Source organism: Callospermophilus lateralis, unplaced genomic scaffold, assembly GCF_048772815.1.
Source record: "Callospermophilus lateralis isolate mCalLat2 unplaced genomic scaffold, mCalLat2.hap1 Scaffold_161, whole genome shotgun sequence".
Classification (NCBI taxonomy): domain Eukaryota; kingdom Metazoa; phylum Chordata; class Mammalia; order Rodentia; family Sciuridae; genus Callospermophilus; species Callospermophilus lateralis.
This window is the reverse complement of record NW_027512709.1, coordinates 1,006,477-1,029,816: the sequence shown is the minus strand read 5'-3', so window position 1 is coordinate 1,029,816 and position 23,340 is coordinate 1,006,477. Positions and strand designations below refer to the sequence as shown.

The window sequence follows — 23,340 nt, the reverse complement described above, 5'->3', positions numbered from 1 at the left end:
TCCTTCTCTTGACCCCCTCCATCTAATCCTAATTATTTCTCAAAGACCCTATCTCCAAAAACCATTAAAATACAAATTTGGGGGTTGTTTTCCCCATGTAAACTTTTGACATATTCAAGTATACCACTGATCAAACGTGTACAAATCTGGGCTTTGAAAGGGATCTGTGGGAATCAAGGCATTTATTGAGCATTTACCATGGACCAGGCACACAATAAATGTATTTCTTAAGTTTTATGACAATTCTTACATGTCATTTGATTATACATAAGAGAAAATTGAGGCTCAGAAAAAGTAAGGCATTCCTCTATTGTCAGCCAGGTGGTTAAGGAAGTAAGATGTCAAACTGGCCCAACTGATCTAACACATCTCACATTGTACTATTGCTGTGTGAGGTCACCCTTCCGGCAGCTAGGCACAGGCCAAGGACAGATTCTTTACATAACAGGGGAGACTGAATTTGTATGGTCCAGGAAGATGCCCATCACCCACCACTACTACCACCAAGCCCAAGCACCGTGGTTCTGAGCAAGCAGAAAGCAGATTTCCTCAACAGTGTGCTACTTACCAAAGAAATGAATCCCAGGTACAGTATGATCAGGGTTAATAGGCTGAGATATTAAAAAGTTCTGCTTAAGATTTTTTTTGCTTTTAAAAGTCCCATATACATAATTCTGCAGATAATCAAAATGATTGGGAGTGGGCATGGTATAAATAATGCCATAACACATATCAGGAAGTTTTAACCCTTTATACTTATCTTTCAAAACTTAAGCGATAGCAAACATAAAATTTCCATTTGAAGCCCGAATGCTCCTGTCCCTGACACTTCTTAATCCTTCTTTATAAGAGAAGGATTCGGGTGTAAGCAGCAGGAACTTTAAAATATTATTTAATGTTACTTATGTTTAAATTTATTTTTAAGGTTATCTTCTATTTATGACAAGTAGTGTGGGTTTTCCATTTGCTATCTAGCTTTTATTCTTTTTCAATAAGTAAATTTATTTTTAAATAAATAAATACAAATATATTTTAAATAGAAGAGAATAGGTGAAAAAAATAAAAAAAAATATACCAGATAAAGTGACAGTGCTGTGTAGTATTTAGAGATATGCGTCCAGAATGTGAAAGTGGTTTCCAAATGACTGAAGATTGAGGAACACTGCTTCAGAATAAATCAAAAGGGGAAGGAACCCTGAATCAGAGCCAACCTTCCCCAGCCCTAGGGAAATGACTAATATTCTATTCAAATATAAACCATAGAGAACACACCGGATGCCCTTCCCAAGAAAGAGAAAACTCAAGATGAGAAGAGAGAGACTTACTTATGGTAACTATGCCATCAAAGGAATTGGGCAGGTCTGTGACTGATGTACAATCTTCTTCGTCGAGTGGAGCTGGGAGGTGGGGGGGAAAAAAGCATGAAAATTCTAAAAAGTCACTAGCAAAATTGACTCCATTTCTATAAGTTAGTAAGGATGGGATTTTTATTAAATTTATCCCAAGTAATTTTCTTTTCATGAAACTTGGTATTTTGCTAGAAAGTTCTCTGCCCTTTGTGGTGCACTTTCCATTTTTGTTTAATTTCATAAGGTCCTGGATACTTATTACCTCTCTCCAACAATTTTATTTATTAAAAAATCTGTGTTTTCTGTATCAGCCACTATGGAAGGCTGAGGGTTTAATTGTCAACAAGATAGATATGGGTCCTTCTCTAGTGATATATACACTAAAGAAGATTTTTAATTTTTTTCTACTGTAAAAGTAATTTAGGATCCTGTAAAAAAAAATTTAAAAAACAAAGAAACATATAAAGTATCGTGAGAAAATTATTTGTAATCCCAGGCACCAATAAAAATGATGGAAAAACATGGCAGACACACGGTTAGCATGAACACCACGTTGATCTGCAGATTAAAATAGTCACTAAGGAAAATGCCTGATCAAAATATCTTAAAACCAATTAATTTATAGTCATGGTATTCATTGTTATTAATATACTAATTACTTTATTAATTAAGTACTTTATTACTTCATTAATTTAACTGGTCTTTCTAAGTACCTAATCGGTATAGACTGTGTCTCAGCTGAGGTCGGCCATCTTGGACATAGGCACCCAGAACAACTCTTATGAACATTGTCTTGGCATAGCTCATCATGGGCAACCCTGGATTCTTTTTCTTTTGTTCTCCATTTATCTTCTCCTTTCCCAACCCTTCTTCAAGATTTCTGGGCTGTCTGATCATCCACAGATGTTGCTGGGAAACCCCCTGAACAGCACTGTCTGAAACCTTTGGAAAACAGGCATTGAAGTTCTGCCTGCATGCCTTCCCTGGAGTCCTATAAGCAGGCTGCAGAGAGCCTAACCCACCATCCCACTCAGGCATGCCATACCTTGTATTGGGCCCTAAAAATTCAGAGAGCTTTGAACTGGTTTTGCTGTTAAAGGAAGCTTGGATTTACTTGTGCATTACAGTTTTTGTAATGTGTGTGTGTGTGTGTGTGTGTGTGTGTTTGTGTGTGTGTGTGTGTGTTTGAGCATACATGCATTTGCTTAAATGTAATATGGCAGTATATCTGTATGGTTGGTTTCTTCCGGAGTTGCTTCTTGACAAACAAGAAGTAAAAGGGAGAGAGGGAGGGATGCATGCATGCATGCATGCATGCATTTGTGCATGGAGGAATGGAGGTAGACTGACTGCTGTCACAAGGAGAGCTGCTATCACAAGCATTGTAAGTATCTTGCCATAAGTTGTTGGATACTCAGCATTAGGCAAAACAAGAGTTGGACTATACAGGAGTTGGTTGCTTCCCAGTACCTCCCACATCTTTTTTCCCATAAGAAAAGGGAATATCTTTTACCTGACCATATCTTTGGTCTCATCGTGAAAATAACTAGCAAATTCTTCAAAGGGAAAGGTCACCTCCTTGGTAGGGTCATTCCCTACCAACTAATCTAAACCAGCCTTTTGTCACTTCCACACACCCCAATGTGTATCATCTTGCTTTAATTTATTCTTCTTGTTCACCATTGTCTAAAATTATCTCTCTCATTTTACCTGATGGCAGTCCATGGTAGATCTTACCATGACCCCATCTCCTTCTACCACTGCCCATAGCAATTTATAAGCTCCAAAAGATGACTAGTAAGTGTGGGGGTGGGGGGAGCGTCGCTGCAGATGGAACCCAGGGTCTCGTACATGTTAGGTAAGTACTTTACTACTGAGCCACACTCCCATCCTGAGGAGTGTCTTCGCCAAAATAGTTATGTGTGATGGGAACAGAAAAGCACTTAATAAATTTTTGATCAATTAATAAAAAAGGCAAAAAACACCAATATAATTTCCCAAAGGTCCATTCTCCCAGGAAGCATACCAAAGATTGTAACTCCCCCAAATGGTTTGCAAATATGAGCAGGTCAAGAAGCATGTAGATATACTCTGAATGGCATGCCATAAGAAATGTTAAAGGAAATTACAGGTACAGGTGTTCAATAATTATTTGTCAGTATTTGCTTGACACTTCTATGCCAAGTCATTTAAAAAAATATGGAGATAAAAGAACAAACACATTTCTGTCCCTTTTCCTGATCAATTCACAAGGTTATAGGAGAAGATAGTACTATTTCTTTAGCTCTTTACAATATTAAAAAAAATCCTCAAAAATTTTCTTATTTGAAAATACAATCATGTAGCCAACTTGGGCGATTTGTGGGGCTTCCATCCTGTTTATCTTGGAGATGCTGCTAGAGAATGGTTCCATCTTTGGTATGATATTGGTATTTATATGCTGCAGGTGCCCAGAAATGGGTTTTGGATTATGGATGTTTTATGCCAGGGATGCAGCATCCTCCCCTCAATTCAGACACAATGGCAGATGAGAAGAGCACACTGAGAATCTCCAAGAGATACATTGAAATGGGATGGGGCATGTCAAGAACACTAACCATTCTGTGAATGGTGACAGTGTGTGCTCACATAGACCCCCTTCATGCTCCATTTCACTTAAACTTTGATAAAGAACATCAACTCTAGCAAGTATAATGCGATGGATGGTGACCCAAATATCCAATTAATATATTCATGCTCCCATGTCAGATCATGGGACCTCATTAGACAGCTTTTAATTCTGGTTAATGAGCTCTGCTTGCCTGGGAGAGTTAGCCACTGAGGTGTCCCTGAACCCAGGGATTTGTTAGACACTAAGGTGGGCTTCCTGGTTGGCTGTGTTTTCAGAAACTTGAGCTCCATTGCATAAAAAGGGCCAAGAGAAACATGACAGAAATACAGCCTCTGGTTCTTCCTATCCCCACTCTCTCAAGCAGTACTGAGTACAGACAGCTGATAAATAAATATTCTCTTAAAACTTAGAAGCCTATCAACACTGAGTCAGTTGGGCTGTGGATGTAGCTCAGTGGTTGTGTGTTTCCTTGGCATGAGCCAAGGCCTGGGTTCAATCCCCAATACTGCAAAAAGCAAAACCACATTGAGTTAATTAGGAAAATAGAGAAAAAGAAAACCATTACTTCTAATTTTGCTCCTTTAATAGAGCCATTTGGGTATGAAATACATCTCTAGTATAAAGTTTTTCAAGTGAATTAACATCCCCCTCTCTAAGGAGAGAAAAGTTAATCAATGATATTGACCCTGGCTTTGGGAATGAACCCAACATCATGGGCAAAATTAAAGGCAAGGAGAAAAGCCTCATCCATCTCTGCCTACAGGGCTTTGATTCCAGACCCAGAAAACAGCATGAGCTTTTGCCTTTTTGAATGAAGAGTCTCAATACCTTAACAAGGCTACATGGACTTGTAAAAGAGGCAAGAGAAAATGAGAACACAACTACATACTTCACTGAATATATTTCCTGGTCACAGCAAGGAGAAGCAGCAAGCAGTGCCCAGAGGCTTGGAGTCTGCAGACCCATGCCAGCCCTTGCACCTGACTAGTCCCTTTATCTTACTTCTCATGCCAAGATGGATCAAGCAGTCCCCACGTTGGCTGGGCATGGAGCTCCTGTTTATCCCCATGTGGTTGTGTTCATTAGGATAGCCTTAAACATTCCAGGCATGGGCTACATACTGTCTAGCCTTCATTGGACTTTTCCCCTTTTGATCAAATTCTTTTTGGGTCCCCTATCCATGCAACAGAGAGGAGTCAATGTTCTACAGCTTTCTTCTCATTGTTTTGAGTGTCTCTCCATAGTTGTAGTAACCTATACTGTAGTTGTAATAACCTATATTGGCAGAATTCACCAACTTCACATACTCTGTTTATACTACCAACTCTGTATTTTTTCCTTTCCCCTAAATTCTAGATTTCCTCTCTGAATTCTCATGCAGATCCTTCAAGGACCTGCAATAATGGGTGGGTGGCACAGCCTGATTCCAGCCCCTGATGCAACTCCACAATGACTGCAATGTCCCTTAAAATTTCATGCAGATTTTATATTCTACTACCGTAGATGATATCACTTTAGAGCTAATTTAGCATCCCCTTCTCACCTTTAAGGAAAACTGACACTTCATGAAGATGTGTCATGTTTACCTCGAAGCTTCACCTTTCCCTTTAATGCAGCTTCAAACTTTCAGGTGGAACAGAAGGCTCAGTTTGAGAAGTCAGACTTCTGATTGTTGGCATTGAAATATTTGACATTTATGGAAATGATCCTTCTCAAAAGAACCTGAAGACTCATAGTACATAGAATTGTTTGATTTTTCTAAGGCTTGAATTAGATGTGTGAGCATGAATTTCTGGGCTAGGAGTTGGAAGAGTTGCATAGGTGGGGAGCCATCCAGCATCTACACCTTCATTTAACTTTCTTATTCTCTAGTTGTGTAGTTGTGTCAACTGTTGGTAAGTGACATTCAAGAAGGTGGATGGTCAATCATGCACTCTCTTAGCTTCCTCTCAATCCCATATATAATAAATATTCTCAGCGAAACCATTTGGCTTGTACCCCACTATTAGATCAATGACTTTCCCTTTACACTGAATGAATCACCCTTCGTGAGCTGGCCCCTGCCAACCCCTCTGACTGTATTCCCTGGCATTCACCCTTCCGATCACTGTACTTTAGCCACCTTGGCCTCCTCAATGTCCTTGGAACAGGACAAGATGCTCCTGCATTCCTGGCTTTTCACTGGCTGCCCCTTCTGCTAATGGCTTCATGCATTACTTTGATCAGGGATCCTAAATGCACCTACTCAGTTAAAAAAAATCCTATCACTTTTTAACCTTTTCTTTTACTTTGTTTTGTTTTTGAGCACTTACAGCATTCTGCGTTCATAGTAAGTATTTAATATTTATGAGTTAACACCTTCTCTCTGCTGTAGAGACACCTTCTCTCTGCTGTAGAGACACTCAGTGAGCACCTGCTATATGATAGAAGCTACATAAATCCCCACAGATGGTGACACTGAACTGCTGTCATCCAACCATGCTGCCACAGGCCACACAGAGACGGTGCACGTAGAACCAACCTGAAGCATTGAAGCAATACGTGTCATAGTGGGAGGTGTTGGAGGTAAGGATGTACACTCCTGTGTTGTTTGCTGCACAGATGGCATTGGGATGGATCCGGGGAATCACCACGTGGCCTTGTATGAACCCGTACCTGCCACGGAAAAGCAAGAGGTTACTGACCTGCATGGCTGCCGTGGAAATTTCATAATATCCCATCAAATGACATTTAATGCAGTGTAGCATTTCTTTCACTTCAACCCTAGGGATGTTAGAGGTTTCAACAACTGAGTTATTTAAATCCCATAATAACATCACAGGAGAGTAAAAGAGATCAACCAGACTAACAGAAACAAAGTTATCTTATTTACAGATCCATGAACAGCCTTTACTTTTTCTTTTTCTGTTTTCTTCCTTTCTTTATTTATTTTTTTTTTGGTACCAGGGATTGAACCCAGGGATGCTTTACCACTGAGCCACATCCCCAGCCCTTCTATAAATTTTATTTAAAGACAGGGTCTCACTGAGTTGCTTAGGGCCTTGCTAAGTTGCTGACACTGGCTTTGAACTCATAATCCTTCTGCCTCAGCCTCCTGAGCCTCTGAGATTACAGGCATGTGTGCCATCCCCAGCTATTTTTTCTTTCCAAATAAATAAAATTCATGAAAGAAAAAAAAACAGTAGTTCCAAACAAAACTTGTAGTCAACCATGTCAAGTTGGTTGGAACAAGCAGAAGGAAACTGAGTCCCAGAAAAGTGATGAGAGATTCACTCTGGCACTCGATGACCATTATATTTTCCAGAAAAGACCTAAAAAGACTACTCCTATGATACAGGAAGGGTTGGCTCTTCATTTCAGGGCACAGATTTCATATCTGCCTTATTTCCTCTCCACCACTCTTCTTTCCCAGCTTGACCTTATCCTGAGAGTCCCTCACTTCACACTCCATTATTCTGAACATAAACCCTTGTTCATATGCCAGTTGCATAGCATGTTTGGTCTCCTGAGGATCCTGTGCACAATTCCATTGCCAGTGGAAATAAATTGACCATCATTAAAATGAGAGAACGAGCAATTAAGGAAGTAGGTAGCAATGGCTAATTTAGTTAGAGAACATTTCAGACATAGCAAAGGGGTGGTGGTGGTAGGGGATGTTTAGCCCTTCTCCCTCTTCCAAGGTGTCTCTGGAAGCATGTTATGTGTCACTGGAGGCCCTTTCATTACAGCGTGCAGTGCCCAGCCTCTTCTAGCAACATGCTAGTGGCTACATACTCATGACAGAAGTTTTTTTTTTCCCCCAATTAGAAAATGACTCAAAAAATGAGAACATGCCATTTTCAAGGGAGGGGATGATGGCAGCGAGAGGGCAGAGAGGGAGAAGCTAAATCCAGCAGGTTTCTGAAAATGCAGCGCTGACTAAAAAAGGCTCTGTGCAGAGCCTTTAATCTTTCCTGCCAGGGGCAACAGGACAGAGTGCATGGCCCTGCAAGATCCATGGAAATGTGTGTGAGTTGGAAGTTTCTAAGCACACAGAGCTCATTATGTCTATGTTGCAACGATAGCTCGCATGACTAATCCTTCCTCTGAACCAAGAGACTGATTTTCCCAAAGTTTTCTTAGCTGGCAAGGGGGAGTGTCACAATTAAATGTTAATAGGTTTTCATGTTTCTGAGTGTTGCTACTGATCAGGGCAGGGCAAGTGAAAGAAGAGTAGCTGCTGAGGTTTTATTCTCACCCGTGAGATTCTGCTATCTATCCTGTGGCAGGTGTCTGATTCAGAGCTATCTGAGTGAAATTATGGAAAGGAGTTTTGCAACACTTAATACCAGTGACGGGTGAAATGATCTATTTCTTTGGCTTGGTTTTACTTTTTTCTTTTTGCTAAATAATACTCCTTGGTGAACCTACCTCCCCACCTTACATTACCACATCATGTCACATTGACAAGGAAGTACAACGCTAATGTTCTAGAACACACACACTTGCTTTGTAAATTATTACTGATATTATCTCATATCATGTTGTCTGTGATTTTTTTTTTTTGGTATTGGGGATTGAACTCAGTGGTGCTTAACCACTGAGTCACATCCCCAGCCCCTTTTGTATTTTATTTAGAAACAGGGTCTCACTAAATTGATTAAGTTGCTGATGCTGACTTTGAACTTGCAATCCTCCTTCTTCAGCCTCCTGAGCTGCTGGGATTACAGGCATGAACCACCATGCCTGGCTATCTGTGATTTTTACAAGCTGAGGATATTAAAATTGATGTGTGTGTGTGTGTGTGTGTGAGAGAGAGAGAGAGAGAGAGAGAGAGAGAGAGAGAGAGAGAGAGAGAAAGAGAGAGAGAGAGAGAGAGAGAGAGAGAGAGAGAGATGCACAAGGAGGAAAGAAATGTTCAGCAAATCAGTACAGCATGCTTAACTTCCCTCTTCCCCTCAGGAAAGCTTGATCACTAAAATCTTGTCCTGGACTCAGACTAAGCAGACCAAATCCTGACTCCTGTGCAAGCTGTGTGATTCAGGAAAAGCTGAGGAATTTACCTAAGCCTCAGTTCTTTATTCATAAAGCAGGGTAGTAAAATCAATCCACAGCATGGTTTAAAGACTAAGTGGAAGATGCAGCTAAGGGGCCAGAAGGGCTCTCAGCACCTCAGCACTCCCTGATGGCCCTGACAACAAGATCTCCTCTTGTTTTCAGCATATGAGACCACCTCTCCGTCTCTCAAAAGACTTGTCTGTATTTCACAGTCAAAATGCAACTTACTAAATCCACTTTCTTAGCCTAGTGGGCTAGTCAAGGCCAAATTTAAACAATTAACCTTGGGTATCCAATAAATTGATTTGCTAATGGGTCTTCTTTCATCTCAGTTTCTGTAGGTACAGGAGAAATCTTCCTCCCTCTGCTCCTTTTACACTCTCCAGACTTAGCTCTATATAGACACAGAGATGTCAAATACATCTGCTCTTTGTTTCAGAGTGTTACTGCTTGAGAGTACTTTCTTCCCTGATGCAAATGTTCTGCATATAATTTGTGTCATTCAATACAACAACCACTTGCCGTTTGTGGCTAGTTGAGCATTTGAAATGTAGCCAGAGTCACTCAAGTTTTCATTATTTTTAATTTTAATTAATATAAGTAGAAATCAGCACATGTGGTTAATGGCTACCATATGAGAACCATCATAGACTAAAGATTTTCCCCTTCCATTTTAGGAAAAGAATCTCAGCTACCTCTCATGAGGTAAATGCATGACTGTACCCAAGGGCAAGGGACAGCAGCATTTAACTTACACTTAGTAGTTTTCATAAAAAGTCCTGCAGCTTGACTTTGCAAAAGCAGCCTGTGTGTGTGTGTGTGTGTGTGTGTGTGTGTGTGTGTGTGCATTGAAGAGAAAGGAGACCCACTTTTCCAGAACCACAAGCTAGAGTGGAAACTTCAGAGGGTTTACTAACACTACTCTGACCTCTTGTAGTGAAATTAAACCAAAACCAGGCACTCCGCAGTGGTTGTCACCATGGCTTGCTCTTTGTGTACAACCTTGCCATAATAATTTAAAAAATAAGGCCCCTGACCATTGTGATTACCTTAGAACAAACAAACAAACTGATTTGAGGAAAGCTCTACCGAGCACTGGGGTCCCTGAGGCATATAATGATGTATCTTAATGGAACACATGCTAAACTATTTCATGGCTATTTATTGACTTCTTCAAACCAAAGCAACATAAACACACACACACACACACACACACACACACACGTTTGCAAAACATGCTTTGGGCCAAGTCTGCAGGGCCAAGACTCAACCAGCCACATATTTATTTTAAACACTGTTATTTGGTTTACGTTTTCTTGTGGTTCCGACAATGATATTGCATGCTTCTTCAAAGCCAGGAGAGCACTGTGGAAGCACATTACCCAAGAGGATTCCAACCAATATGACACTTTACGTCTTCCTCAGGCCTCCCTCTCTATGACTCACAAAAGTGTCTTTAGCTGACTTGAAATTCCAGTTGTCAGGCTGGTTTCACATGGACTTGGCCAAATTAATAGGGGCTGACTGGTTAGGTAATAATCCATTCAGCTGCCAGGGAGGAGCCTTCAGTTCTAAGTCCGGTCCCCTGGACCCAGACCACTGGCTTTCCCAGTGGTGGGTGCTGGTACCTTACCTGCAGGTCTCAAATCCCTTGGCTAGAGCCTGTTGCATCTGGGCCATGGTGGGCAGGGTACTGTTGAAAGCCTTGCAGAGGTCAGGCGCCTCCATCCGAGAGATGCTGTAGCGACCGTTTTTCTCCACATGGAATACACCTGCATAGCGGCAGGTTATATTCAGATCTGTAGGATGAAACAGAAACGTCAGCTCTTTTGCAGACAGACTTTGCATCATTTTAGGGAAGACTCAGGAAATATTCAAATAAACAACTCCACTGATCAGAGCCTTCAAGATTCACTCAGGCACATCAAAGGAACATTCCATAAGCTCAAATTTGAGATGAGACATGGTAAATAAAGCACATCATGCTTACGGTCCCCATGGGTTACTACACAAAAGAGTTTTTTTTTTTTTTTTTTAAGCATCTGATTTAAAGTAACACAAACTCATGGAAACCTTACAAAATTGAGGAAAATAATGAAGAAAAACAAGAGTACCACTGAGAAAGCCAGAGTCTTTTGCTGAATGTTCTTCCAGTTTGTTTACTGAATACACACCCCACATGGAACACCTATGCATATGTATATGTACACACATAGGGCTGCATAGTGGAAATAGTACTAGATACACAGTCCTATATTTGGGAATCTTGCTTCACCTTAACCTTCACAGCATTATTCCACACTCGAGTGTGATTGCCTCCTCACCCATAACCTCCAATACCTTCTGGCTGTACCCAGAACAAATGTCCTCATCATGGCAAGACCAACGCCCTCTGGCTCCTGTCTCCTTCTCCAGCCTCAACATGGTTTGCTGTGCTCTAAGCAAAAAGCTTTCCATCAATTCCCTCAGGTACTTTGGCTCCTTAGAACACACACCTGCTTTCCCTCTGCCCGGAATGTTCCATCCTCAGTGATTCACATGGGTGGCTCATGTTCATCATTCAGAATTTCAACTTTATGACCCCTTCCTTTGGAGTCCTTCCCTGATCACTCTTACCAGCCCCCAGCTTTTCCCTCTACTTCCGCCGGCTTTTGGGGTCTGCGTAAGAACATGTTCATCCATTTGGATATTTGGCTCTTTGTCTGCCTGAAGTGACAGTCTAAAAAGCAAAGGCCTTTCACTTGTTTTCACTCTAGCATCTATAACAGTGCCCAACAGAGAGCAGATGCTCCTCAGCTATCTGTCAAATGAATGAACGACTCCTTGAAATTTCCTCAAAAACACATTTTTAATATAGCGACAGATCCATGTCCTGCTATTTGTTCCCAAGAATTAATGGCATTGAAAAGGAAGCTGGGTAAATGACTATTTAACATGAAGAATTCTGTGAGTTTTTGTAGACATTACTCTGAAATCTCAGGAGCTGGAAATCATCCTGGTTCTGCATGATTCGGTGTGTAACAATCTCAAAAGACTTCAAAGGCCTTAATTGAAAACTCATTACTCTTTTGGAAGTCTATTATTCCCAGTCTGCACGTGAGTAAACTCCGCCCAGATAAATGAAGTAATTGGAATTGGCCTGGTGAGGTTCCATTCCTTCTGAGGGCTTCCTTGAGACTCAGGGCCTGTGGTTCTCTAGGAGACAATGGACAAACGCCCAGGTGCCACATGGGGCAGCATTCTGTTAGTTAAGACACAGAATGACAAGGTTGGCTTCAAGCCAGACTCCAGGCTTTTCCCTTGGGCAAGTCCAAAGAAAGTTGGGAAAATTCTACTTATTTATCAATAAGAAAATTGAGGTTCAGAGAAATGAGTTGCCTAACAAAATGAATATTTCCATCTAGAATCATAGGCTTCTCCTGAATCCCAGTTGCTTTATCCTGCCTTTCTGAGCTGACAGCTGTGGGAGAGATCTTTCACAGCAGTGTCCCTAGGTACCCAGTCCCTTTGGGGCTGTGTTGCCTCAAGTTCAGCAGAACTCCAAGGGGTGAGTTTTATGTATTATTTACAGGTGAAGAAACCAAAGCTCAGAAAAATTGAACAGCTTCCCCCAAATCACCCAGCTACTAAATGTTAGAGTTAGAAAACAATCCCAGGTGTGTTTAGCACCAAAGGCATGCTTTGAACTGCTTTGTGGGGGTCCTTTTATGTCACTAGACCAGCTATAGGATAGGGAGAGGCACATGTGAATGGTTGCTTCATGATGAGAAGGATAGGGTCATTCTTATGGAGTGCACAGGTGACAACCAACAGCTCTCCCCTGCTAGAGCCTAAAGGAGGTTCCAAACTCTAGAAATCAGTGTTCAGCAAATGAAAAACAGGAGAACTATTAAAATTCTACCTTATCTTCCCTTATTCTGAAAATAGTAAAAGAAATAAGAAGTGGCACTAGAAAAGACATAAGCCAACGTCAACTGTGTTTTCTTTTGTTTGTGTCATTAGGAAGTGGGTGCTTAAAGGAAAAAAAACATCAGGGCTGGAGTTGTGGCTCAGTGGTAGAGTGCTCACCTAGCAGGTGCGAGACCCTGAGTTCGATCCTTAGCACCACATAAAAAAATAAATGAATAAATAAAATAAAGATATTGTGTCCAACTACAACTAAAAAATAAGTATTTAAAAAAAATCAGAATCCGCGAAATACAAAATATGCTCTTGTGCAGAGTGTTCCTTATCAGGTCTGATGTGTCCTCCCAGACCACTCCTGCAACACTTGGCTCATGAGGCAATGAGAATCAGGAGGAAGAAAATGCACAGGCCCTTTTGAAATACTATTTGTTTTTACTGACATTTTCACCTTGAGTCTCAGTTGGCCAATCTCACAAAGGGAACCTGTCACTCTGTAACCTTTCCGGGGCCTTTCCTTGTCCAGCATGCAAAAGAAAAACAAAACATCCCAATCAGCTTTTGGAGGGGAGGCTGCCAGGTGAGGCCTCCCTCAGATGCCAGGAGAGACAAACTAGCTGCTCCTGGCCCAGGTGGCTGCTGTCACTCCCAGGTTAAAAATAAAGTCTGAGGCTAGACAGTGGTTTCGAGCCGAATGGCAATTTCTTGCTTATCAAAATCAATTCTAGCTTGCCACCTGGCAGACAGAAGATGTGAATGTAAGAGAAATCAATGCAGGCTGAGATTTTTGAGTAAAATCCCTTGAGTTCCATGTGCAGCACCCAATGTAACTTTATAGACAGTACCATCATGCATTGGGCGAGCATGCTGATATGTGTGTAAGTGAGTATGTAGGCTTGTGGCCAGCCCAGACAGGATGAAACAGAGAACCTCAACCTTCAATTCTGCAAGACTATGAGGCTTAAACAGGGCCTGATACATTGTAGGTATCCATAGAGAGCTACTGAATGGAGGAAGAAATTCTTGGTAAAGTAAAAATCCCACAGCTTGCATTTATATTAACTCACTCCTAACTCTGATGGCATTCAAGTTTCCACTCCTAACTCTGATGGCATTCAAACATTTAGGAATTGTAAAAATGAAGTCAACTGTCATGAACATTCACAGTCCCTTTCCTGTAAGTCCCTCTTGCCTTAAAAAGGGCCCAAGCCTTCGGGGCTGTGTATCACCCAAGCCCTGACAATTTATGAAGATGTTCCAACAGGCTTCTTTAACACTTATGAAAACCCAAATTATCACCCTAAAGGATGTTCACAATACCAACAGCAATAATCATAGCTAATACTTATTATTCACTTATTACATACATACTAGGCACTTTTGTGAGCATTTTACAAATACTAATTCATTTTATCCTTAAACAACCCTATGAGGTGGTCGATATTTTCATCATCACTTTTCAGATACAGAAACTAAGGCTCAGAGCAGGGAAGCTATTTTTTAAAAAAGAAAGAAAAAAAACCTTAAGTTCACAGAGGTAATAAGAGTGGAGCCAAGACCAAATCTAACCAGCCTGAGCTCCAGGTGCCCACAAACTTTGCCACTGCCCAGTCCTCTAACCTTGAGCTAGGCCATTTTTTTTTAACTTCTAACCTCATCAAGGCATAGCTGACAATAGTCCCAAGACTTAAGTAGCATTAAAGTAAGGGTAACATTTGAGCCTCATGGACCACAGAATATCTCTGCATAGCGTGGCAGTGGCCACGGCAATGGTGCTGGCCATGCTACCAACACGGCAGGAAGGACTCCTGAGATATTTTCATGTGTCTTCTGGGAAACCAAGAGTGGATTCAGAATCCACTCTGACTCAAGAAGTGAATGTTAAGTGGCTGATTGCATCTCTCCAACAAGCCTCTGCAACTGGAAATAAAGTTAGGTTTTCCATTGAACCCTCGAGTCTCCAATAAATCTCTTGTATCATGTAAGGAATAAACTGTCCTAACCCCCCTTCCCCCACACACATTCTGAGAGATGGAATAGGCCCAGTGGAAAACATTGACTCTTTGAGACCACTTTCAGATTCAGAGGGGAAGGCTCCCTAGGATGTCACCCAACCTGCAGAATGCTCATTACATGGAGTCTCATCCACCCAGGTGGGCTTGTGACCTGTCAGGAAGACCAAGGGAAGGAGCTCTTCCAGACTCCATAGCCTATAGAGCCCAATTCCAGCCCTGAACCCACTGAGGGTTCATGGTTCAGCTTACTTGGGGCCTGGCCAAAGCTGCTTTGGGCTCAGATCTTTCCTTAGCAGCTAGTTTATTACTTAATGCCTCAGATACTCAGCCTCCTCTTTGATGGGATGACAATACCAGCCTCTCAGTGTTTGAGGGACTATTTTGTGACACATGTCAAACACTTGATATGGGGCTTGGCACTTAATAAACAGAGCCAATGGTTATTGCAACTTATTATCTGCCTTAAGTAATTTAGCTAACTCAAATATAAAAATTCTATGAGGTAGGCACTACTCTCAAATCCGTTTTTAGGAAAGGAGAAAATTGAGCCCCAAAGTGGTAAAGTAAATCGTCCAAAGTCATCCAAGTGGGAGAGCTGGATCTCTATCCTGGCTCCTGTTTAAATTTATCATCACTTGATAAGCCACAGAAGACCAGTAACACCACTAATCTTATCCATAGCTTCCCCTAAGCTTCAGAACAAGAAAAATAAATCTCACTAATAAAGTCACCCACACACATTTCAAAACTTTGCCTACATTGTGGAGCCTGTGAGAAATAGCTTCTTGGTCCCGTCCATTCATTTTTCAAGTGGTAGAAAATCACAAGCAACATCTTCGAGGAGGAAATTACTGTGTAATTTTCACTCAGGTTGCTGTTATCTACATCTTTCCAAACTTGCTTAAGAGGCAAGTGGAAGTATTCACACAGCTGGAGAGTGACAGAGCTGGGTGACAAGAGGTGTTCCACCATGAATCCAGAGGCTGGTCTTCAAGGACTCTGTGAACCCGTGGGACTGTGTGTAAGACTGGGTGTGTGTGAACTCATGGGCACAGGTGATTTGATGGCGTACTGACCCTTGGTCTCAGGAGTTTCTCAAAAAAGTCTGTGACAGAACCCAGTAAAGAGTATAACAAATTGTTATCTTTGGTCATCAGGAATTCAAGGATTCTGTAATTTTGCAAATCCCTGTGGGCTTCATGACAGCTAGGACTATCTCTCTCTTTCTACCGTTATCTACCCAGTACTCCATATAGCTGTCTAGGGCAAGCAAATGAGAACAAATGAATGAATAGATGAGTGAGTGAATGAATGGATAAGAATGAATGCCCCCCCCACCACAAACACACAGGACAAGCAGACTCAGGAGGCACAAGAAGGCTATCTCTCTGATCCCTTCCCCACATATATCTAAACTCACTTGTGGGGCTTTGATAAGAATTGCCTATTGGGCCCTAAACATGTCTTTAGTCTGAAACATTTGCTCTTTTCCTTGAAAGCAAATGTTTCCAACACCCATTTTCAGTTCTGTAACTGGCTTTACCTGTCTGAACTTTCCAGCCATATTCTCCACAAAGGGTACAGCTCAAGTACCATTACAGGGCCGTTGCTGAGGCCAGACCTCCCAAAAAAGAGGATGTCAACAGTGCAGGCCCTATGAAGACCTCAGGAAGAAGACATGCCACCATACTGTGCCCAAAGAGAGAAGGTGACTTCTCCAAACCTCACCTCTCTTGGTAGCCCTAAATGAAGAATTTTTTTTCTCTAAGGAGTCAACCAAATGGGCCTGGTCCCTGTCTGTCATCTCCACAGGAGGGATGAGGTAGAATTAGGTATCTTCCTCCTAATTTGGTTGTGGAATCAGCTATGTGTGTGGAGATGAGGTGGTGCTTTATCTTGAAGGTGAGAGTCAGACCCGTTCTGGCGACTCAATGACTCGTCTAATTCCCACGCTCACTTATCACAGACCAGGAGTGATAACATCGGCAGGTGTAGACATTATCTATTCTGGTTTGAAAGTTTTCAACATTTTACACTAAATAACTCATTTTATTCCCATGAAGACGCAATGGGCACTTTTATTATCTCCATTTTTCTTTTGAGTTAACCTATTCATGGAGAAGTCACAAGTTAGGTCCCTGTGAGTCAGGTTTCAGACCAGGCTGGTCTGGCTGATCCCTTCACAGTGTTCAATGGCAGCTCATGCATGGGACAGATTCTAAAACTAGAAGAACCCCACCTATTCTCCACGTGGTTTTTAAAGTGTTGGGAGGTGATCATTAAAAGAGAGCTCAAGAGAGAACAACTTGAGCTTATTGAATATCATTTAAGAACAGACTTCCCTTGATTCTGGATCATAAGCCTTCAAGGGCAGGGCCCTCGCCCAAGGGCCTGGTGAGGCTTCAGTGGAAAACAACCTCACTAATGGAACATCCACTCTCTCCCAGGGGGAGAAGTTCTACAGTCCTAATGTTCACTGGCTTTCTGACAGTAAGTCAGCTACCTTGCTCTGTTCCTGCCCTTTGCCCTTCCCATGCTGTCTTTGGGAATTGAGAGTCCAATCCTAGCTACAGCCCTCAAGCCACTTGCCATTTACAGCCTAAGTGGGGAGAGGACCCTGGGATTCAGAGTGAGCCCAGGGCTGGGTTGCCACACCATGTTACCCTTGTGACATTTTGAGATGTCTACTCCCCAACCCAAAGGTCTAGACAGGTCAAATTTAGGCTCCAGGCTGATCGAGCTGGAACCTGGCACCCAACTTTAGGCTGACTGCATCCAACTTGATGGGACTCCTGGGAGTCAAGCCACACCAACCTCTTGGGCAGTGGCAGCCCAAGGCACTGGTGAGCTCACCACGTTTTTCACTTTTATAGGAGTGATCATTAAAAAGCCAGGATTCTGTTTCTGTCTTCTGATTTGTTGAGCTTGTGTCCAAAATGGAAGATGATGCAACTCAGAAACCTAAGTGAGCTGATTCTGACTGGACGTGGGGAGGGAAAGGGCCAAATATGTTTTAAAGCATTGTTGCTATTTAGATCTTCCATGTTTAGAGCCAGGAAGAACAATAGAGAGACAAGAGAAAATTAAATCAAGAATGACTGAGCATGGTTTCCCACACAGTTGTGAGAAAAGCAGAACCTCAGGGGACCATAGCTGCAGATTCCTGACTCCTCGTCCAGGACTCTTGCCACCAAAATCTCTGTTATAAGAGGTTCGAGCAAGCTGATCCCAATAAAGTCACAGCCCTGCTGTCTTAACAGGACATGAAGAAGTCTTTCTGTTCTTCATCTGTTTGATGTCTTCAAAGTCCAGAAGTCTCCCTCTGAGAATCTTTTGATTCTTTCAAGCTATTACAGCCTCTGCTGCCACCCAGGCCTGCCAGTCCAGGAGGCTGACAGCCTTTCTGCTGCCCCCATGTCACTTGCTCCCATTTCCTGACGCCCATGTGATGGGCACTTAGTGAAAGGAGATATTGTTCAGCATCTGTTTTTAAATGAGGCCAAAATCACACTTGGTGGCCGAGTCACCTTTGGCTGTCCAGACCATGACTCTTGAGTGACTCAGTCTCTCCCAGAATTGCCCTGGAGGTGGATGAGGGTTTAATGAGCAGAGAAAACAGTCATACACAATCATACCAGGGGAATTTCCTCCAGAATGTGTTCTGGGTTGCTTTCAACTGATCCATTCATCTCCTGGTACTTAGAGAAGAAAGTTGCCCCAACTTCTTGGCTAAAGCCCCAGGTCTCTTGGTCTCTTGTCTATGGAGCATGGAAACTGTCTTGGCAGCCAAATCTGAACCAGTAGAGCCCACCATATCTCCACTCTATCAATCAGAGAACTTTCCAAAGGGTTCTCTCAACTGTTTTCCTAGTGTTCCTCTAGCTCTTCAGCCAAGGTCTCCACATAACCAACCTAACACACAATCTAGAAAAATATTGGGTTGCTTTCCTCGCCTCAAGTGCATTTATGGGACTTGGATACTGAAAGCCTGCTGAGGCCCCCACTCCTGAGCCTGAGTCCACAGTCTTCCTGGCAAAGGATATTGCATGCCCTGAATGGTTGCCTCCGTGCATAAGAATTCTGTAAGGCTAAGTAGTCCATACAGAGCAAAGCTCCAGGAAGACAGATGATGGAAAGAAACCACAGTGTGTACCTTGTGTGTCTCCATGGCAATCAGGAAATCCACTGTTGTCAAAACCTTTGTTTTCTTCTTTTTTGGATCTTATTGATTTAGCAAATTGACTAGCACAAACCCAGGATGTGGTCAATAATCTCAGAAGGCATCTCAGGGACCACATAGGGGTTTTCCTGTTCTACATAGAAAAAGGATCGTTCCCCTTTTTTTATAATTATATATTTTTTTCTGGGTAGTTACAGTGACTGCCACATCATCTAATTTGTACCCAGTTTCTTTTCAGGTCTGCAGCCAGAACTTTGAAGAAATAGTTAGATGGAGAGAAGTACCTTGTGAGATTCGAGAAAAAGGAGAAACTATTACTCACAGGTAATAACTGCATTTCAGGGGTGATTAATAGGTCACCAACATGCTGATGAGCCAGGGGCTCTATCTGGAAGTAGGACGCACTGATTCTAGCCTAAATCCTGTTAATTATAAGCTACATGACCTCGAGTAACTCACAGTAGCTCCTCTGGGCACACCTAATCTTCCTGCCTCCCAGGATGAAATAAGAAGTTAGGAAATCCTTGGAGCTTGTAGAAAAAAATGGGGAGGGTAACTATGCATGCTTGGGACAGTATGAAAATCTCAGAAAGCCTCTCAAAAATCACATATGAATTGAGACCCATTAAAGTCTCACCCTCTGCTGAATGGAATGAATCAAAGTGTGGCAGATAGTCTTGCCATTTTGGAGTTTCCTTTGCCAATTATGAAGCACTTTCATACCCAAAAGAAGCCCTATAAAATCCAGAGAATAGAAGCAATGGTCTCATTTTACAAATGAAGAAACAGGATTAGGAGACTTAATATCTTACAGAGTTTGAAGAACCCAGGTGTCAATGCAGATTCCCCAGGTCCCCTGGGTTTCCCCATTACCTCCTGGGGCTACTGCCCTTTTGCCTTGATTTGTCCACAGGCTAAAGGGAGCAGTAACTGCACTTAGAGAGGACAGTGACAGTTTTCAGACTTTCTTCCCCTCCCCACCACGATGTATCTGGCAGAACTACATGATGTATCAGGCTGATCCACCAGCTGCTCATTCTCCCCCAGTGCCCACATTACCTACCGAGGTCTGGCTATTCCCTAGGATGCAACATGGACCAATCTAGAAATCAGTGCAGTAGGGACCAACCATAGCCATGATGATGATTATCAGGAAGTCCTGCAATGCACCAGGAGGGTCAGTCACCCATGTCATGGCTATGAAAGAGATGGTCAAGCAATTTGCACAGGGTTCTATGGTCAAAGGTAGCAGCTCACAGGAAATGCATCCTGCAAACATGCTGTGGGGGTGATGTAGGCTTAGCATTATTATTTTTATATTTTTCCTCACCATATCAGCATAAAAATACTTTGCAACTTACAATTATAAAGATAAAGATTATCCTCCGTTCACTGGGCAGAAAGGAGAGAGCCAAGTCTGAATTTCCAATCTACTCTATGGGGGCTGGACCTGGGTGAACAGTGGGCTTGACAAGATTTATAGAATCAGGAACTCAACTAAGCCATTTTGTCCTTTAAGACAGAGCCATGCCAGTGGAGGGGGAAAGGCCACCCCTAGTTCCCACGGGGCCTAGCTTTATCACACAGTCCACAGCATCTCCAATCTTGATTGTCTTTCCTCTTGCCTTTCTTTTAGTATCTTTTCCAGTGAGAAAGAGAGGATTCTGAAATGTATGGAGCTGCTCCTGTGTGGCAATGTGGTCCAGGCGGCTAACCAGATGTTATTCCACATAATTCTCAGAGCAGCCTTGAGAGGGCCAATTATCATTCCCACTTCACAGACGAACTGAGTGAGGTTCACAGCACAACTGGCCCAGGATCCCACTAGGAAAGTGGCCAAAGGCAGGAGTCAGACTCCAGAACGACACACGATCTCTGACAGGAGTCAGTCAAGACTTGGTTTATCAAAGCCACAGCTGTCTGCTTGGCAAGCACAGAAGCTCACACTAGGGACTTGAAATCCAAGAGAACTACAGGGCAAAAGGTATGGTTGGGACACTGGGGTCCTGACAGCTCCTACAGTGAGCCCCTGGCTGGGTTTCTCAGTCACGTTCATACTAACGGAGCATCAACTATACATCAGGCTCTCGGCAAGGGACACCTCATATTATCTAACTCAAATCCCATAATAGTGGCATGAGGTAAACACAATTCTGTCACTAAATCTTTTTACAGGTGACAAAACTGAGGCTGAAAGAAGCTGAGAAAATGTCCACAGTTGCACTGTAGGGGGTCAGGAGACTCCTCCCTTCCTTTTTAGCCACCACATGTCAACACCTCTATTAACTGCTGCAATTTGAACAGTGTTAATATTAAAATAATAGACAATACAAGTGATTACTACCTTCTTCTTCCAGTGGATAGCTAAGGGACCAAAAGAGATAGGGAGACTTTCCTAGAAAATGTCAGCCCTGCATTGGGACTTGAGGCCTGTGCCCAAATAGGGTTGACTCTCTAGGGACCTAGATAAGAGCTTGATGAATGGATTGGATTTCTGTCTGGCTGGGGTAGTGGACCAGTCAACGGCTCTGCTCTTCTCATGATAGATGGGATCTAGTTCAGATATTCCTCAGACTGATGCTTTTTAAGCCTCTACCCCCCACTTCCATCACTTCAACTCATAGGTAGGACAATGTCAGTCATTCTCCATTGGGTACTAGATGCCTATCATCCAAGTGGCCTCTTTGCCTGTCACTCAAAAAGGCTCATCCTAACACAAGTGAGTTGATACACTTTTATAGAAATAACCATGATTTCGTTTCAGGTTATAAGAAAACTAAGTCATTCATAAACCTTAACACTCGGTTGCCAATAGGACTTTATCTATAGTTTACTGATAACCAATTCTGAGCTACAGATGGGTTACAAAAGAACAAAATTCATGTTTTTGGGTTTTCCCTTTTCCTCTTCAGTTATGTCAATGGGGAAGTGATGTGTCTACAAAAATATTTTCTTGACTTGCAACAACAGAGCATTTCAAGTGGCTAAGTAGAGTTCTAGATTTTCATTGATTCTGAACTTGGAAGCTCAGAAAGTGCCAGGTGATATTTTAATAACCCAATCTCTCTCTTCTCATTTTCTGTCGAGTGCTTCAGTGAACAGGGATGTGTGTGTGTGTTTGTGTGTGTGTGTGCAGCACGTGTGTACATGTGTGCACACACATGAGAAGCAAGAGCTCTATTCCCAGTGCAATGACTCTGCTGTTGCTCATTGCTCAGATGCTTTTGAGAGATACACAAACATTTCAAAGCAGGAGAGCCTGTATTGTGGGAATAGTTCAAAAATCTGGGCCAAAAGATTTCCAGGATTAGTACAGTTCCAATTGCCCTGTGCATGAAGAGCATGTAATTCATACCTCTTCCTGAGCTTTCAATCTGGGACATCCTATCTGTAACAGCAGATGCCAGTCTCAAATGCCAAGCTTCAGAGAACTTGTTGCTGATAAGCTTTTAAATACAGCTCTAGCTGTGGGGTTTGGACCAAAGTCTTTACCGCTTATTGCATGCTCAGCTGGAGTAGGCAAAACATAACTTCCTGATTTTAAGGAATATGACTTCAAATGATACTTCTGTGAAGCTGTTGAAGAAAATAAGGTGTTGATTTGCCTTTAAATAAATGGGCATGGACATGACAAGGGACCACACCCAGTAATGGCTCATTCTTTCACCACACTGGAACTGAGTTCTAGAAATCTCTGGGTGAGAACAAATGGGCTTCTTCCTGTGAAATCTGTGCCTCTAGAAGCATCAGGAGCCCACTAGGCGTGACATAAGGTGTCAAGTCACAATATCTTCCATATGTGTGCTATGAGCCAGCTATGACCCTAGATGCTGGGGACACAGATACCATCCCTGCCCTCAAAGAGTGACGACATAGACGGTAAACAGACAAGTGGCCAATCTGTGAATGAGGTCATTTCTGGTACTGATGTAACAGAGAATGACAGGGACTGCATGGACAGGTGGTCAGTGTGGTCTGATGCTCACTCTTCTGGGAAATTGTGGGCATATTTTAATTTATTTATTATAGGGTTTGGGGTGGATCAGATATCTGGTAAAAGGAGCCCCGCCCCCATACACAGATCAAATGAGATTTGGAAGTCACCTTTACCTTGCACATAAAAAGATGTCCTTGGAGTTTGAACTCGGCAGGATACACAAGCAAGAATTGGAAGGAAAAGGCTATGACAACTAAATGGACTGACCTTGGGGACAAGAGTTTCATTTGAATCACATGCTGAGTACA

At 42.4% G+C, this 23,340-nt stretch overlaps 1 protein-coding gene across 1 annotated transcript in view; it reads right to left on the bottom strand.

The window, feature by feature from the left end:
• LOC143389161 (CD44 antigen-like) overlaps positions 1 to 23,340 on the bottom strand; it is an 80,574-nt gene that overhangs the window by 36,540 nt on the left and 20,694 nt on the right. Inside the window, 3 exon segments of the mRNA XM_077108129.1 lie at positions 1,326 to 1,397; positions 6,482 to 6,615; positions 10,631 to 10,796. Of these exon segments, the coding sequence (XP_076964244.1) occupies positions 1,326 to 1,397; positions 6,482 to 6,615; positions 10,631 to 10,796 (372 nt within the window).